The sequence below is a fragment of the Corylus avellana genome, chromosome 5 (genome assembly GCF_965113065.1).
Source record: "Corylus avellana chromosome 5, dhCorAvel1.hap1.2, whole genome shotgun sequence".
In the NCBI taxonomy this organism is placed as follows: domain Eukaryota; kingdom Viridiplantae; phylum Streptophyta; class Magnoliopsida; order Fagales; family Betulaceae; genus Corylus; species Corylus avellana.
In genome coordinates this window covers 7,273,352-7,291,243 of record NC_142494.1, presented here as the reverse complement: position 1 = coordinate 7,291,243, position 17,892 = coordinate 7,273,352, and the positions used below count along the sequence as shown (strand labels likewise).

General features: G+C 38.2%; 1 protein-coding gene across 1 annotated transcript; it reads right to left on the bottom strand.

Moving 5' to 3' along the window:
- Positions 1 to 15,380: 15,380 nt before the first annotated feature.
- Positions 15,381 to 17,661, bottom strand: LOC132182808 (akuammiline synthase 2). The gene is made up of 2 exons (XM_059596157.2): positions 16,665 to 17,661; positions 15,381 to 16,225 (listed from the first exon to the last, which is right to left on the bottom strand). Exons 1-2 carry the CDS (start codon positions 17,603 to 17,605, stop codon positions 15,769 to 15,771), a joined length of 1,398 nt encoding a protein of 465 aa, XP_059452140.1. The 5' UTR covers positions 17,606 to 17,661; the 3' UTR covers positions 15,381 to 15,768.
- Between the last annotated feature and the right edge of the window lie 231 nt (positions 17,662 to 17,892).

The following is a 17,892-nucleotide window of genomic DNA, read 5'->3' as shown; positions in this document are numbered from 1 at the left end:
TAATGGAAAGATGTTTGATGAAATGTTAGAGAAAAATGAGGTTTCTTGGAGTGAGCTAGATTGATTAAATATGGTATTCTCAATTGAGCAAGGATGAGAAGGTTTTGAGACTATATAAGCAAGCTTTGTTTGAAAATTTTAAAGTTCATAATTTCATATTTTCAATAGGAATCGAATAATCACAATGACAACTAAATACATGAAAATCAGTAGTTCTGTTAAAAAAATATTTTCTACTAAAAACATTTAATATCAAAATAAATGACTTAAGTGTAATACCCTGATAAAAACGTCCATTTTAAAAGACTAATGACTCACTACAAAGACGGTTAATGATTTCATAAAACATAGTTTTAAAACAAAGAGACATAAGCCTTTATAAGTAACCCAACTCCTTGAGCCTTTTGAGGCAAAACCCAAATACCACCCCTCTCTGACCGAACGTACGCTAGGGGACAACCCGAATGTACGCACCTGACCCTTAATGAGAACGTACACTAGGGGACCACCCGAACGTACGTTGACCAGTCTTTGATCCAGTGGGCAATACCGTATAACGTATGCCTGAACCCTTTTATCCAATGTGTAATAGTACCCGAACGTTCACTGACATTCTAAAAAGCAGTTTTAACCCATTCTCCACTTTTTCAGAGGAAGGCGCTCCCCAAGCTCCTATATAAGCCATGCCTTCAACTCTTAGCCTCCCATAACCTTAGAGAAACCCTAACCCTAGTATAAGAAGTGTTTGGAGAGAGAGAAGGAAGAAAGCTAGGGTATTTGTCGTTACTATTTCATGTTTAAAAATGTTTTAACAAACCTCATGCCTATTTCTTTACAAGAGCCAACTATGTTTTAAAGAGTTTTAAACTCTTCTTTCATTGCTTTGAGTTGCATGATAACATGATATGTACCTTACATGTGCCTACTTTGTAGCATGAGATGAGATATATCAACCTTTAGATTGGATAGAAGCCTCAAAATGCAGTTAGGAGCTTTTGGCCTGGACACCTAACTCACTGCCCGAACGTTAAACCAAGAAGCAAGGCATCTGTCCCTTAGCTCCAAATGTACAATATTAGGGTTCAACGACCCCTTTCACTAGATAGGACTTTAGTACCATACTTGGAGGTGTTCTCTAGTACTGGGCATAAAAATATGTCGTATTTCGTTATAGTAGGAATTTGTGATGTTGGAGAACTCATGCGAGTGCATGAGATAAGTAAATACTTACGAACATATTCCTTAAAAACGTGCAATATGTTAGCTGACTGAGCACACATATGATATGAGCATATCTACATTTTTGTAGTAACTTGGTAACTACTTTAATAACTGGTTGATAAGATGCATTATATGACATGGTACACCGGTACGTACAGTATAATGGTCATGGGCTTACTATATAAACTTGATTCTATGGTCAAATGTGTGTGTTATATGGGGGCCATGGATCCAATGGTTATTCGTGACCGGTGCAGCCATGCCTAATGGTTGGTCATTACATGACGTACATCACTAATAGTGTGGGCCACCCGAGGTCGGACTCGGTTAGGCTGCTAGTGTTGTGGACGGGAGCGTACAATATCCGGAGCACCATATTGTATTACAGGTCCCTCGAGACAACTTCAACCCTACTGAGATGGGGTAATATCTCGGGTAGACCATATGTGATAGTTATGACCTATAAAGCATTAGTTTTCTACATTAAAACACCTAGGTGATTGCCCCTAGAAGTACATCACCCATTTTCTAACCAAACAATACTTTTACGGTGTATTAACGGAGGCAACATGTAATGCCTCGAAAATTAGCCTTGGCTAACCTGACAGGGTTATTGGCAATTACTCCAGTTAAACCAACTTGTACCTAAATGAGTAATCGCCCCTCTAAGCATTATCAGAGTTAATGCATAGGAAGATGATATAAATCTGAGAAAACTATCAAAACATGAAGTGGACAAGTATATTCCTCGAAAGTAAGACATGGAGCAACTAACAGTAATACTAAACAAACCCGATAACCTTTTAAGCAAAGTCTATAGTGGCTGTCGTGCCACCCTTGGGTTCTAGCAACAGATTTCCTAGAAAGATAATAACAGCGTAAGTCTAACGGCTTAGTAAGTAAACCTTACTATTATGTATAATTGAGCTCATTTAAGCAAAAATAAACATGCAATTTTAGTAAACAATAAAAGGAGATGTTTTCTCCGTTAATACACCATAAAAATATTGGTTGGTTAATGAAAGAGCGGTGTACTTCCGGCGGCAATCACCTAAGTACTTTAATCTAAAAGACTAGTGCTTTATAGGTCATAACTCTCATGTATGGCCTACCTGAGATATTACCCCTTCTCAGTAAGTTTGGCGCTATCCCAAAGGACCTGTACCATCCATTAGGGAATGGCTGCACCTGGTCACGAAACCATTGGATCCAAAGCCCAGATAACAACACACACATTTAACCATAGAATGAAGCCTTTATATTAGGCCCATGACCGTTATACCGCATGTACCAGTGTACCATGTCATGCAATGCATCTTATCAATTGGTTAATTAAGTAGTTACCAAGTAGTTACAAAAATGTAGACATGCTCATATCATACTCGTGGTTAGTCAACTAACATATCCCACGTTTTTAAGGAAAGAGTTCGTAAGTATTTACTTACCTCGCACGCTTGCTTGAATCCTCCGACATTGCTAAATCCTGCTCTAACAGAATATAACACGTCGTTATGCGCAGAACTAGAGGACCCTTATGAGTAAGATACTAGGTGAACCTAATGAAAAGGGTTGCCGGGGCCTAAGTTGCACAAATGGGGCTAAGGCGGATGTCCGACCTCCTGACCGTACGTCCGAGCTCAAGAGCGTACATCCGGTCAGTGAGTAAGCATTTTGGCCAAAAGCTCCTAACGGGATTTTATGGTTTCTATAAAACCTATAGGCTATTGTTATGCCAATACCCACCTAAATTAATAAGCAAATACTTGGTACGTTTTACTCGCAAGTGCACGAGATCAAAACGTGAGTATAGAGTGCAAGTACGAGATCATTCCCATGAGGATTGGTGTTTTTATTTAGGATTGATTTTCCCAGATTAAACTGCTAAATTGTCACAAATTTGCAATGTTGACAATAGATAAAGATAATGAAAAAGTTAGGGTTTTGATATCCACCACAAATTGTACTAATTAAGATAATATTATGCCAATGTTCCAATTATATGGTATATTTAATGCTTGTCAACCTAAGGGCATGGTATCTACACTTTAAGCTATTGATCTCTGTAGGCAATAAATTAGGCATAGTATCTCCTCTAATTTGTTTATTCCCTAAAGGATTTAGCATGGTATCTACCAAGTTGTTCTTTTGGGAAACGTAATTCTATGGAGATCGACAAACACATAAGTCCTAGGGCATGGTATCTACTCCTAAGTCACATGTTGATTATGCCAAGAACCCATGGTGAGGGTCTTTTGTCACTTTATTAAACCCAAGATTTGGCCATCTAAATTGACTTAATTAACAAATCCTTAAAATAAATATGAGGAATTCAATCACATAGACATAATCAATTAAATTAAACCACAATTATTGAAATAAAGGCACTAAAATTAAATTAAAAAGACATGATTAGGGTTTCAATCTAGCCCTAACAATAAGTTTAGTTATACACAATGAAACTAAAACTAAAAATAAAAGGGAAAGAAGAAACTGGAAAACGCTTCTTGAAGTAGCCTCCAAATTCTCCTCTCTAGAATTGTGTATTTTCTAAGAGGCCTATAGGTATATTTATAGGTTTTAGAAAGATCTAGAAACCCTAGAAAACCTAATAAAATCGGAGAACAAAACCCTAGTCCAATTAGGGTTGGGAAAACCTAATTTTTAGTGGAAAATAAGTCTTTCCGCATCTAGGTCGCCCAAATGCACTCGATCGTCGTGCCTTGCTCACGATCGCAACTTGCGATCGATCGTTCCTCTGCTGCACTCAAGCACTGATGTGCTCAAGCCTAGGTATGGTGCGCTCGATCTGAACTCCAACTTTTCCCAAATTTGGTCCTTTATGCTCAAAACTTCCATAAATGCTTCATTTTCTTTCAAACACCTAAAAAAAAAATAATAATAAAATAAAAAATACACGAAAAGGAAGTAAAACAAGATAAAATAGCACAACTAAAGGATTAACACACATAAATTAAGGATTAATACATATTTTAGCCCTTATCAGCTCTCATATCGCCTCTTAGGTTAATAAATAGGACATGCATCATAAGAAAACTCAACATCATGCAATGCAATGACTCAAAGAAACTTTTAAAACTCTCGTGGAAACATTTCTTGATTTTGTAAGATAAGACACAGGAACTTTAACATGGTGCTCAGAACATGTAGAAAAACAATAATGACGACAACAAAAGGATTAGGATAGGTAAGGGATTACCTTGAAAAAAGGCAAGAGCACAAGCTTTCTTCTTTCTCTCTCCCAACTCACAAAACTCACAAGACACTCACACAAGTGATTCCAGAGAGCCTGGGGGTGGAATGATGGTTTCAAAGGGGTGGTGGGGGTTGGTATTTATAGACCAGAAAAGCTGAGGGCACTACCAATGATTCTGAAAAGTAGCGGACGTCCGATACTATTGGGGCGTACATCCAGTACTATTTATTCAACGGTCCAAAAGGGTGCATCGTACATACAACCATTAACTAGTGGTCAACCGAAAAGTAGTGTAAGTACGGTGGTCCCCCATTGTACGTCCTCACTATAAGTTAGAGGCATACGTACAGTGGTCCCCCATCATACGTCCGGTACTAGAGACAAGGGCGTACGTCCGGCAACCCTAGCATACGTACGGTCAAAAAAGGTTAAGCTTAGGCTTATGCTTCAAAATGAATTTAGGAGTTTTTAGGCTATAAGTGTGGGCTTAGGTCCTTTGTTACAAAACCTGGTTTTACATAAATTTTTTAGTCGTTCTTTGTAGAAAATCTTTTAATGAAAACAATTGTTTTCTTTTTCTTTTTTTTTTTTCTTTTTTTTGTCAGGGTATTACACAACACCTTTTTCAAACGTTTACCAACATTGCACATTTATTTTTGCTTGATGATAATTGGCTCATGTCATAACCAATTGTGAGGTCTACTTACTAAGTCGTTAATTAGACTTAACGCGGTTATTACTCTTATAGGGAGCCTATCTATAGGGCCCAAGAGTGGTTCGGTTGCCACTACAGACTTTACCTTAAGATCTTCATGCTATTATCATGTTTGCTTTAAGTTATTGTTAGTTGCTCCATATCTGAAATTGAGGATTATACTTGTCCTTGTAATGACTTATAGATTTCTCAGATTTATTTCACCTTCCTATGTATTAACTCTGATGATGCTTAGAGGGGCAGTTCCCCATTTAGCCACCAGTTGGTTAAAATGGGATAATTGCCAGTAATCATGTCAGGCTGGTCAAGGCCAGTTTTGGGGGTATTACACTAAAGGAAGAAAAATAAATCAATTGGAAATTTGCAAAACGTATTAGTTTAATGCTCTTTCTTGAAGGGAGTAGTCCATTAATGTAGCTAGCCTCTAAGAACAAATTAGGAATAAAGAAGCACATTCAAAAGCTGGCTTAAGTCTAAACAACTAAGAGTTATTTTGGAATTGCATTTGAGAAATAGAGCTTTTAAATCAAAAGGCACTTTTGGCAAAAACTTTATTTTTAAGTTTTTGCCAAAAGTGCGTTTTGGCCATTCTAAGGCTTTTTGGACCCTTAAAAACGCTTTTAATTTTTTTACCACACGACTACATTTTTCTTCAAATGAGCTTTTTGAGTGTTAAACGCACTTTTAGGCCTCTCAAATGCAATCTCAAATAGGCCATAAGTACGCGTAGAAGCTCATAATAATTAGTCTAAAGAGATGAGAGGCATAAAATTAAGCTAGTTCAGTTTTGATCTACATAACATGTTGGCATCACGAATCAAATTAAATTATCAATAATATATATCCTTATAATTAGTACATAATATGCTGTCGCGAAGAAGCAAAAGCCACACCTGGCACACTACGTACGCGGTCGGTAGATAGATACTAAATTATTATATAGGCCAAACTTGGGACCTTTAGCAACTAAAAATATATGGCCTATATTTAACATCGATTGAAAGAGAAATAGTTCTTGTTGGGGAGAAAATCTCCCCTAGTGGACCCCATTTTTTTACACTTATTTACCCTATGTCATAACCCACTCACTAATGACATGTGTCCAGATTTTTTGCATCTTTGGATACAAGGAGGAAAGAGGAAGGAGAAGGGGTCTCTTTTTTTATTCTTCTTCCTCCCCACACACACCTCACTCTTCGGAGGGACTCCCAGAGACATTCACGTCTCTCTCTCTATCTTTGGCAACCCTCATATCTCTCTCGCATGTTTCTCTCTTTCACGTCTCTCTCTCTCTCACTCTGTCTCTCTCTCATTTCTCACATACCTCTCAACAAACACACATTGATTCGTGGATAATAGATGCAAATTTTCATTATCTTTCTTACCCAAAAATGAAAATGCTAACTTAAGCATCGGAGAGTCTTCGACCCAAACCAAAGACTCTTTGACCTTGCTTTCATTTTGCAGGAACCTCATTGTCGTACATGGTCCCTTCACAGCTGAACTATAAATAAAATTGATGAGCATTGGTACATTTTTTGGTCCAACAGTCTCCGATTGGTGTGAATGGCACATTCTTCGAGGCATCCTTCATCTTCAATCTTTGTTAGTCTTCTCGCTCCCGCTCCTTTTATTCCTGCAAAACAATAGCCAATGAGGAGAACTCGCCGGTGGGGTGCCCACGAATTCACTTTGATGCCTAAGTCAGATCCTTTCCTTCGTTCCCATTCTCAAAAATTCAAATGTATTGCGTACCATAGGCTTCATAGCATGCGCCTATATATAGAGTAGGTTGCCTAATGATTAGAATGGTAACCAGGCGAGGAAAATGGCATTTAGGAGCAATTGATGGATGAATTAATGATCTTGTCTCTTGGCCATTATAGGTAATGTGTAACCGCTTTACTAATCAATGTGTATTCGAGGATATGGTGTGTAATTGTCCAGATAATTAATGCACATCCGTTGATTATTCCGTAATTGTTGCTCGTAAATGACACAAATAAATGATCCTAACTATACTGGCTCGGTAGAAGACTAGTCTCAGATTGTCAGTTTGTTTCTTTCGCTTATGCTGTTTGTAGGCTATAAATCTTGGGAGTATGCTGTCCTAGGCCAACATGAGGAGTTGGTGTTATTGGCTCCCACTTAACGTATTGGGCCTCCAAATATGTGGGCCTAAACCTTTGTTGTTGATCCGTGGCTCGGGCCCATGGCTTTGACCCGAGCCCATGGGCCGGAGCCCAAAATGTGTATAACAGTTACCCCCCAAATTCCCTTATCAAAGAAATTTGGGTAAAAGGAATTTATTTAACGTGCTGGTTTGATTCCCCATGGGGTATTTTTTGTTTTTACCAGGTTATCTCCACATTAACTGTTTTTAGCCAAAGGTTGTCTCCTTGTTTCTGATGACTTTTCTTGTTTTTACCCAGGGTTGTCTCCCTGTCTTTCCGAGAACGAGGGATTTTTTTGTCAAGGGTTTACTCCCTTTCTTACCTGATGACGAGGGATTTTTTATTTAAGGGTTTACTCCCTTGTTTCCGATGAAGAGGGATTTTTTTGTTAAAGATTTACTCCCTTGTTTCCAATGAAAATGGATTTTTTTTGTTTAAGGCTTTACTCCCTTGTTTCCGATGTAGAGAGATCTTTTTGTTAAGGTTTACTCCCTTGTTTCCGATGAAGAGGGATTTTTTTTGTTAAAGATTTACTCCCTTGTTTCCGATGAAAATGGATTTTTTTGTTAAGGGGTTACTCCCTTGTTTTTTTTCTTTTTTTTTTAAAGAGCAATTTGGTTCCTCAAGTCTTCATTCTCGGGATTTTGTGATTGTCTTTTCCGGAATCTTTTAGTCGGACACTTTCGATTATCATTTCACCCCCCCCCCCCCCCCTCCAGCAACTTTGAATATGAATCCTGTATTCATATAGGCATTACCAGAACATAGTAATATAATTATCAAAATAATTACTTCTGACTATTGTTTTCTGAATTTGGAGTTTCATCTTTTGACTTTTTATGCTTGAGTCCATATGCTCGGGATTCTTCTCTTCGAAATTTTGCTTGAGCTGCTGTGCTAGAGCAATAATTGTGCTTCTCTGTTTGTACCTTCATTTTTTTCAAATGCCCTATGCATTTGATGAAGGTGAATTTTTCGTGCCGTGGTCACCCTGCAGTGTGTCCTGTTAGCAGTTAGTGTCAGGCTCGCTTGTGAAACAGCGTTGGCCCTTCAATTCAGTGTACTTTTAGAGTTTAGTAACTTGGACTCGAGAAAGGCTTCCTAAGTGCAGCTTGGAGTGGAGCTGATTCGGTTTATTGGAACTTCAAAATGTCTTCTCGGAAGCTCGAAATGATTCCTCGAGATGTTCAAAATAGGCTCTTGGAATTCTGCAACTTGGGACTAGCTCACGTTCGCGTGAGAGAGGGTCGTATTTCAGGTTCTGGACATGTGCTCGGTAGCTATTGAGTCCAAGTTCGCTGTGAGCAGAAGCTAGAAAACGTACTTGCCTTGTTGATTGATGCTAACCTGCTAGACTTGAGTCTTCATCTCCGAGCAATGTTCGAGCCCATGCACCAAGCGGTCAGAACCCCTTGACTAGGGTCTTAATCTTCATCCAAGCCTGTGCACCGAGAGGTCGGAACCCCTTGATTAGGGTCCTAAGCTTCATTCAAGACTGTGCACCAAGAGGCTCCAAACCTCCTGAGTGGGGTCTCGATTCTTCTAGTCCGAGCCCGTGCGACGAATGATCCAAATCCTTTGACAGGCACTTCCATTGTTTTGGTATTTGAGATGCAGAGTCGGAAATCTGTTTGCCAAAATTGTGTGAAGCATGTGCTCGGGGTGAGGGCTCAGAGGCTCTCGTGCTTTTCCCTTCGACATTGAATTCTAGTTCCGAGAGTTTTTACTCACGAGGAGAGAGCTTTTAGTGGAGACTGCTGTTTGAGTGGCTCAAGATTGAGTGGTCCTTGGAATTGAGAAGTTGCTCACGATTCCAGTTTGGTGGCTCTTCTCGGTTGTACAACTTGTTGACTGTGAGGGTCTCCCAAAATTTGTAACTCATCCTCAGAGTTTATCGTGTTCATAGGTGGCCATAACCTCATTTCTTACACCTTGAAACTTTTTCGCGCTTTTCCAAACGCGTAGCTTCTCTTTTCTGATTCCAGGTTTCGTCAATCACAAGGACATGGGCTAGATTCTTCTTCCAGAGCCTCCCGCCGTCGCTAAAGACCGAGCCAGTGCTAGCATCACTCACCATCTGTTGGGTTTCTAGTTGCCATGCCTGCTTGTCTTGTATCCCGGGTGGAGACTTGATCCGAATCGCTTGTCAGGGATTTGGAGGTCCTCGGCTACCACCAGTGCCTTGGTGACCAACTCTATGCCGGTATGTTATTGTTTTGTTGTCTATTTTGTTCTTTGTCATCTGCAAAAGAAGACACGAATACTTTCTCCAAAGGCGTTCGATTCTGCATCAGAGTAACCTTGCAGCCTTCATCAAAAAAGGGAATGTAAGAAAGACTTCACAAATCAGACAGCCACCATCTACCCAACATGCTTTTCACAAATCCTAAAATAAATGGCACAAGGGATCCATGGTCACACAACATTCTCGGTGTGATTGAGGATGTGTCTGTTAGATGAGTTGCTTTTTCTATCTAATATCACTATTTTCCATATACCTCTGACATCTCAAGTTAAAGTTGAGGGAGTCGGTGTATTGTGTACATATTCAATGTACAAAAGCATAAGACAAAGGCAACCCCTCTTCTTCAGCGTTTTTGGTTAAGAACCAAAGAGGCATGCTTTCCCAAAATTTATCAATCATTCTCGGAAATTGCAAAAGCAATTAGTTTGACCAAAGATTCACAAATCTGACTTTGGGATGATAAATTCCATAATTTAATGCTTGTACCATCATAAGAAAAATGGCAAGAAAAATAAGTTACACCCATTTTAGGGTTAAGGGCTACAATATCCTTTTTAGGCTCCTGTCCATTCAATATACGACAATTTAACCGTCCTTAAAGACTATCTCGTGAAATCAATGGCCAAGAATTGCAGGCAATATATTCTTCTATTATTCTTCAGCAATAGCTTTAGGCCTAACCGATCTTGAACATTTAATCAAATATGAGAATACCTTGAATCAAAAAAGGCATAAGATCAACTTATCTCGTTAAAACACCAATTTGGCGTGTGGGCTCCGAGAGTTACTGCCAAATTTGGATCTGCTACGGATGAATAAAGATTTACACAAATTTTCTAGGTAACCCAACCATCCTCTTAAAGTTCTTTTCCTATATAAGCATCATAAACATGTATCGGGTTTGATACAAGTAATTTTAGGAGGCCTACTTGTGTCTTACTTGTGTCCTATTAAGAATTATGTGGCTATTAAAATCACTATTAGACTTGTAATTGATCATTATTAAGTTTTGATCAAAGAGTGATTTTAATTGCCACATTATTCTTAATAGGACACAAGTATAACACAAATAGGTCATTTAAAATTATTCGGTTTGATACCACAGATATATATATATATATATATGTTTCACAGGAAAAGACGAATCTCTTATCTAGATTTGTGTATATGGAAAGCATGTCCCCAGAATTTTGCTTTGGTTTTGGTGAAAGACGAGCATTTAAGAATCATATATATATGGAAAGGGAAAATGTTTTTTGCATTCTTCCTACCATCTCCCCACCATCTCTTCTCTCTTTACTCTTTTCTTTTTCTTTTTCTTTTTTTTTTTTTGAAAAAATCAAAATACAAGTGAAGAGATGGTGAGTAGATGGTGGGTAGAATGTATTGTAGCATTCCTCATATGAAAAGCATGTCTCCAGAATTTTGCTTTGGTTTTGGTGAAAGACGAGCATTTAAGAATCATATATATATGATTCTTAAATGCTCGTCTTTCACCAAAACCAAAGCAAAATTCTGGAGACATGCTTTCCATATACGCAAATCTAGATAAGAGATTTGTCTTTTCCTGTGAAATCCATGGCCATTAATTGCTCTTAAATTCTTGAATCTCAAAAACCATAGCTCTGACCAAGAAGTCACGAATTTGACTATAAATTGATAACCACTTCAACTAGTGATGAAAGCAAACATAAAGACTTATCTCGTTTCTCGTAGGTTTTCGAACACAATCTGCGACGTATGACCTGTCAACTATTTGCACATGTGTTCACTACAATCGAAATTTGTTTTTTATTCTTAGAGAACGAATAATCGTTCCCACAGACGACGCCAAACTGTTGGTGTATTTTTTGGTCCAACAGTCTCTAATTGGTGTGGACAGCACATTCTTCACGTTCTTCGAGGCATTCTTCATCTTCAATCTTTGTTAGTCTTCCCATTCCTTTTATTCCTACAAAACAATAGCTAATCAGGAGAACTTGCCAGTGCGGTACCAACGAATTCACTCCAATGCCTAAGTCAAATCTTTTCTTTCATTCTCATTCTCAACAATTCGAATGTATTGCATACCATAGGCTTCATAGCATGCGCCTATATATAAAGTAGGTTGCCTAATGATTAAAATGGTAACCAAGTGAGGAAAATGGGATTTAAGAGCAATTGATGGATGAATTAATGATCTTGTCTCTTGGCCATTATAGGTAATGTGTAACCGCTTTGCTAATCAATGTGTATCCGAAGATATGGTTTGTAACTGTCCAGATAATTAATGCGCATCCGTTGATTATTCCGTAATTGTTGCTCGTAAATGACACGAATAAATGATCATGACTATACTGGCTCGGTAGAAGACTAGTCTCAGATTGTCAGTTTGTTTCTTCCGCTTATGCTGTTTGTAGGCTATGAATCTTGGGAGTATGCTATCCCGGGCCAACATGAGGAGTTGGTGTTATTGGCTCCCACTTAACGTATTGGGCCTCAGAATATGTGGGCCTAAACCTTTGTTGTTGATCCGTGGCTTGGGCCCATGGCTTTGACCCGAGCCCATGGGTCGGAGCCCAAAATGTGTATAACAATGAGGACTTGTAAATTCTTGGACTTGAAAAATGCTCCAACAGTTCTCAATAATTCAATGAAATATAGATGAGGTCCATATGATCTCAAGTCAATAGATCAAGAGACAGTACTGTACGTAGAAGAATTAATTAAGAGTTGTTGCCATGGGTGGTCAGGGTCTTGTGTGGCCCGAAAAGCACGTTATAAGTACTAGTCATAGAAAATAGTGAGATGTTAACATCACAAAGGTTTTTGAACTCCTGTGGAAGGATTTGGGGTGATCATGGGGGGTTGGGAGGGAGTTGAAAGGGGAAGACAAGATAAGGAAAACGTAGAAAAGATGCTAGGTACTTAATATCTGGTGGGACATGTGTGCTTCTGGGTGAAGCTTCTCACTCACTCATCAATAAGCATCGACTACTACTCCTTATTCCTAACTTTTTGTCCTCTTTCTCTATTTCTTTCAATAACCCTTTATCCCTCCTTTGCCTAATTAACATACTTTTGCGGATATATATATAGCATCGACTACTACTCCTTATTCCTAACTTTTTGTCCTCTTTCTCTATTTCTTTCAATAACCTTCATCCCTCCTTTGCCTAATTAACATACTTTTGCGGATTCTAAATTGATTTATTTTTTTGGATTTAGTTTAGAGTTTCGTGTCCACTATTCATTCTCTTTCTATCAGTAAAGAGCTATGTAACATAGTTTAATACACAACTCAATATACTAAATGTAGTCCACGTCTCTACGCTTCCGTTCTTTCCTCTTCTATCTCTTTCTTCAATATATATATTCTATTGCCAAATAATTTGAAAGATCACAACAATTGGATTTGAAGCACATCCAAGTGATTCTGGAACATAACTTGCCAAACTCATGAACTTGCATAAGCAATGGCAATAATATAGCAACCTGCCATTTATATATAAATGACTAACTAAATTTCAATTTAAAACTCTATTACTCAACCCCTAGAAAATTAGAGTAGTGCGCGCTATAAGTCTTCCTAAAATCTTCCTAGAATAATGAATCGTTCGATTATCTTTTTGTGTCCCACTCTAACTTGTAACAAAGAAGGGTAGCCAATAATTGAAAACAATTCACAAAATCCATCGCTCATTGGGATCCAATGAGGTAATCTATTTGCACTTAGCCCTTTCATGTCGTACGTGTTTTAGCATTAAATATCTTCACCACCCTAATTAGTTGATGCCATAATCCTAAAAAGGTCTCCTTAATAAAAATTTAAAAAGTATTATTGGGTAATAAACAGAAAATTATTGTCCTATTAAAAGTAACCAACCTCATCATGGCTATTGTTCAGAATCTCACTGTGCACTTGTACATGCCACTTATTTTAAAAATTTAAATCAATAAAAATAAATAAATTTAATCATTTAATTAATATTTTAACAATATTTATGATTATCGCTTTCCTCAACAAATGACACGCCTACCACAAAGATCGGAAGGTGGACATAAGGTTCCCAACATTTACAACAGCCACATGCAACTCGCTTTCAGAACTATTCAAAGAGGCTTATATATTAATTATAACAAGTCCCTCTCTCACACGTCAGCTGTCATTTTCCACAAAACTGAAAATTGACCCTTATACGTATGGCAAATGCTTTTTTGCATTCTCCTGCTCATCTCCCAACCATCTCCCCGCTCTTTGATTTTTATTTATTTTATTTTTATTTTTAAAAATCAAGATGTTAAAGAGAAAAGATGGTGGGGAGATGGGTGGGAGAATGCATTGTAGCAAACCTCTATACATATATAGGAGATGTTGAGGTCTCTGATGAGTTATATTTATGAACCAATGCACTGATTACAAGAGATATTTTAGAAGATATGCTAATAAGGAAATTATATGAGAGAAGAAAAACAGGAAACCAGTAATGTATATATCCCTTGATTTATGTGTAGCCAACTCCTAATTGTCAGTCCTAATACTTTCCCTCAAACTAGACCGAGGAGTAAGGCCTAGTTTGATACATAATATTGTAGTAAAGGAATCCTGTGATCGAGGTTTGATGAAGATATCGATCAATTGATTGGAAGAAGAAGAGACGTACTTGGTCACAAGATCACCAAGAGCAACCATCCTTCTCACGAACATACTGATAGCTCACACGAACATATCGATAGCTCACACCAATAAGCTTGGAGCGACCGTGAAAAGTTGGATTGACAGTAAGATAAAGAGAGTTAAAATTATGAAAATAAAGTGTAGGTGGTCTAGTCAAAGGAAGCCTAATATCACGAAGCATGAAACCAAGTCATGTAAGTTCAGCTAAAGTAGAGGCCACGGAGAGATATTCAGCTTTGGTGCTAGACTTAGCGATAATAGGCTATTTCTTCGCACTCTAAAAAGGACAAATTAGATTCTAAAAATGTCCAAAACCCAGAAGTCGATCGAAGAGTGAGAGGACAACTAACCTAATCATCCATCTGAATACCCATATAAATCTAGTGAACAATGGGGCTTGAAAGTGAAAGCCATGAGAAAGAGTGCTAGAAGTGTGAGAACAAAACTCTCATAAAATGAGCTATTTGAGAAAGAGTGCTAGAAGTGTGAGAACAAAACTCTCATAAAATGAGCTATTCGAGTCAATGAGGGTGAATTAACACCTCCTTTACATAACTTTGTTCCAAACTTGGAATACCATAACCCAAAGCTCATTTTGACATCCCCAATGGGCACCAACATTGTTGCAGAATTGAAGTAATGCAGTAGAAGTGGTTGTTGGTTGTTATTGGAATTTAATTCCAGTTGAGAGTGTTTAATTCCATTTAGGAGTAAGTTTAGTAAGATTCCTGGTAATATATTAGTAGAGTTGGTTTATAGCACGTTCAGTCCAATAAAGAACCATACTAATAGAGATGATTTATAGCAAGCTCACATATGCATTATCACTTAAATCACTTTAAAATGACTAATCAATTTAAAATTTTCAAATTACACAATAACAAGTGTAGTGATGATATAGGGATTCCATAATTATTAAGTTTATCACCAAATGTTATAGTGTGATCAATTATGACACGATAATGTAAGGATGATCACACTATAATAATTATGGTCATCCCCACACCAAATCATCTCCATATAAGTTTATGTAAAAAGAAGCAAGCACTCTATAAATAGACTAGTGGGGTCAAAACAAATGTCCTACAGAATATCTTTGTGTTTTCTTTGTCCTCCTGAATTTTTACCCTTGAGGAGTTAATTAAATCCTTCCATTAGCATTTTATTCATTAATTCTTTCTCATATAATTTACAAACTCGAAGTGAAAACGAAACTTACATATACCAGGAATCTTACACATATACATGAACAGTCTTGACTGCAGCAGAAATTATGTAGCTCTTTGCTTTAATTTCTCCTCCAATATAACGATCGAGAGTAATATTAAACTTACTTTCACTTCTTTACACTCACGTTCTCACAATTATAGATGGCTTTTAAAACTACCATTAAATTAAAATTCAATAAAGATTCATCTTATATTCAATGGTAATTATAAAAGCCACATATGAGTGTAGAAAAATTGACGTAAGGAAGCATTATTCAACCGTCTTTATTACATTGACATCTCTGATTCCTCTTAATTTTTGTGATGATCATGATTATTGACTTCCGGGCGGGCAACGTACACTTGGATTGGGCAAAGCGAAAGCAAGCAAATCAGGATCATTTTCAAACACAGCCATTTTTTTCTCCTCTAAAGTCACCCATGCCTCTGTGCCATTATTACCACATTCGACATCCTTAAAAAGAACGTAATTAACGTACGACAAGTTTACTCCCCCAGAAATTCCAACCCAAACTGGCTTCCCCCATCCAAAATTAATCTCGTTGAAACCAAAATTCCTCCAACTTGTAAACCCAACTGATTCTGGCTCTACCTTCTTAACCACTTGCGCCAACATTTCCCCGTGCCCACTAATCAGCAAGAACCCTTCATCGCCCTGTAAACTTGTCAGCAAATCGCCATTGATTTCCTCTATGGATTGCCTTACTTTGCTCGCCAACTCCCGCATGATAACGGTAGTGTTGGGCAAACAACATGACTTTTTCATGGCACTGTTCACAATAAAAAAAAATTAAAATTAAAAATTAAAATAATGATCGGTATAAAAAAGAGAAAAAATAGTGTTGAAAAGTGAAAATATATTGTTTTGTAGTTATTTTTTTATTTGAATAGTAATAAAAAATGAATTATATGATATAAAAGTGAGAATGTTTTGATGTTAATTTTTTTTAGAAATGAAATGAATAGTGTTTGAGAAGTAATGCTATAAGTCTTTTTATAGTCCTCCTAGAGTCATCACAAATGTGATGTGCCTTTTAAAATCATCCTTAAATTTGAGATGTGATTTATTAACTTTTAATCTATTGGTGATTTTAAAAGCCACATCACATTTGGAATGACTCTAGAAGAACATTAAGAAGACTTATAGCATTACTCGTGTTTGAGAAGGGGATGTTGTGAGGTGTTGTTTAACAAACAACCCCAACATACGTGTCGGCTGCGTGATGGACAGCGCTGGCTGTCGTTACGAGGTTTCCCATCGAACAAGCTGACAAGGGTTTCCCCATTCGCCTTCTCATGTCCACCGCGTGCTCCAAGTACGACAGTTGTGTTGGGATACCCGACGTCATTCTCGACACATGAATCAGACACTTCCACATCAACGCCGCCAATGATTCGTATCCCGTAGGGTTGGACACATGTTCCCCTTTCACTTTGGCCTTCAGGGCGGCCATCGAATTCGCGTCAAACACAAACCTCCTTGTTACCGACACCGCTTCTTTATTCCAGGCGAGCCGGAACCGGTTCGGAGGAGTCAACGGCAGCACATCTCTCGGCGGAAAGAGCGCGGATGCAGTGGTGAAGTCGGGGGAATACAATTGATCATCATCATCATCATTCGCCCCACGTGCGATCGTCGCCCATGTTTTAAGGAATGCACTCACTGTGATCCCGTCGGCGATAGTGTGAAGCACACAGACGCCGATGGCTATCCCACCGCAGTTGAAAAAGTTGACGTGAATAGCAAGGAAGACAGTGGAAGCGCGGTCTTGGCAAGTCACCCACGGCTGGCATGGAAGCAACTGGTTAAGCAAATCTATTTTGGGTGGATCAAGAAACTCAGACATGTTATAATCCACAAGGGCTTCGGAATAGGAAGCTCCCTGATCATCACATTCCATGGAGAAGTTATCTTTCTTCCTTCCCGACAAAGGGTAAAACCGAGTGAGAGCTTCCGACAGTGATTTCTTCAAATGACTTGAGATTTGGGAAAGCCTGAGAAGGCCATCATTTGTAGGGTAAAACAAGATTGTCGGAATATAGGTTTTGGGAGCAATCTGGTCGAAAAGGGAGAATTTCAACGTTTTGAGGTGAGAGGGCGTCGGTGATGAGGGCTTGATGGTTTCTCTTGAAATGATACGAACTTGCATGTTTTTTTTTTTTCTTTTCTTTTTACTTCTTTTTTAGGAAGAAAACAAAAGGAAGGATGTTTGTCGATCCTCACGGCTTTGTATTTCCACATGCAGCAAGAATTTAAAGGAATTTGTAGCTGGGTTGCAGCCGATACATATTGAAGTCGGCTTGGGGAGTTTAAGATGGAGGAAATTGACGTTTGAGACAGACACCGTAGCGGTCATGCCTTCGTCTTACATGCTTCCTAACTAATTAGGCCAATAAATGAATTGGGGTGTAAGTTGGAAGAAAGTTTTGTTTCTTG

What these genes read in the sequence shown, in the direction of transcription:
- LOC132182808 (XM_059596157.2), bottom strand. Translation starts at nt 17,605, where the DNA reads ATGCAAGTTCGTATCATTTCAAGAGAAACCATCAAGCCCTCATCACCG. An exon ending in GTCCATCACGCAGCCGACAC is followed by an intron (nt 16,226 to 16,664) that starts GTATGTTGGGGT and finishes TATTGTGAACAG; the next exon opens with TGCCATGAAAAAGTCATGTT.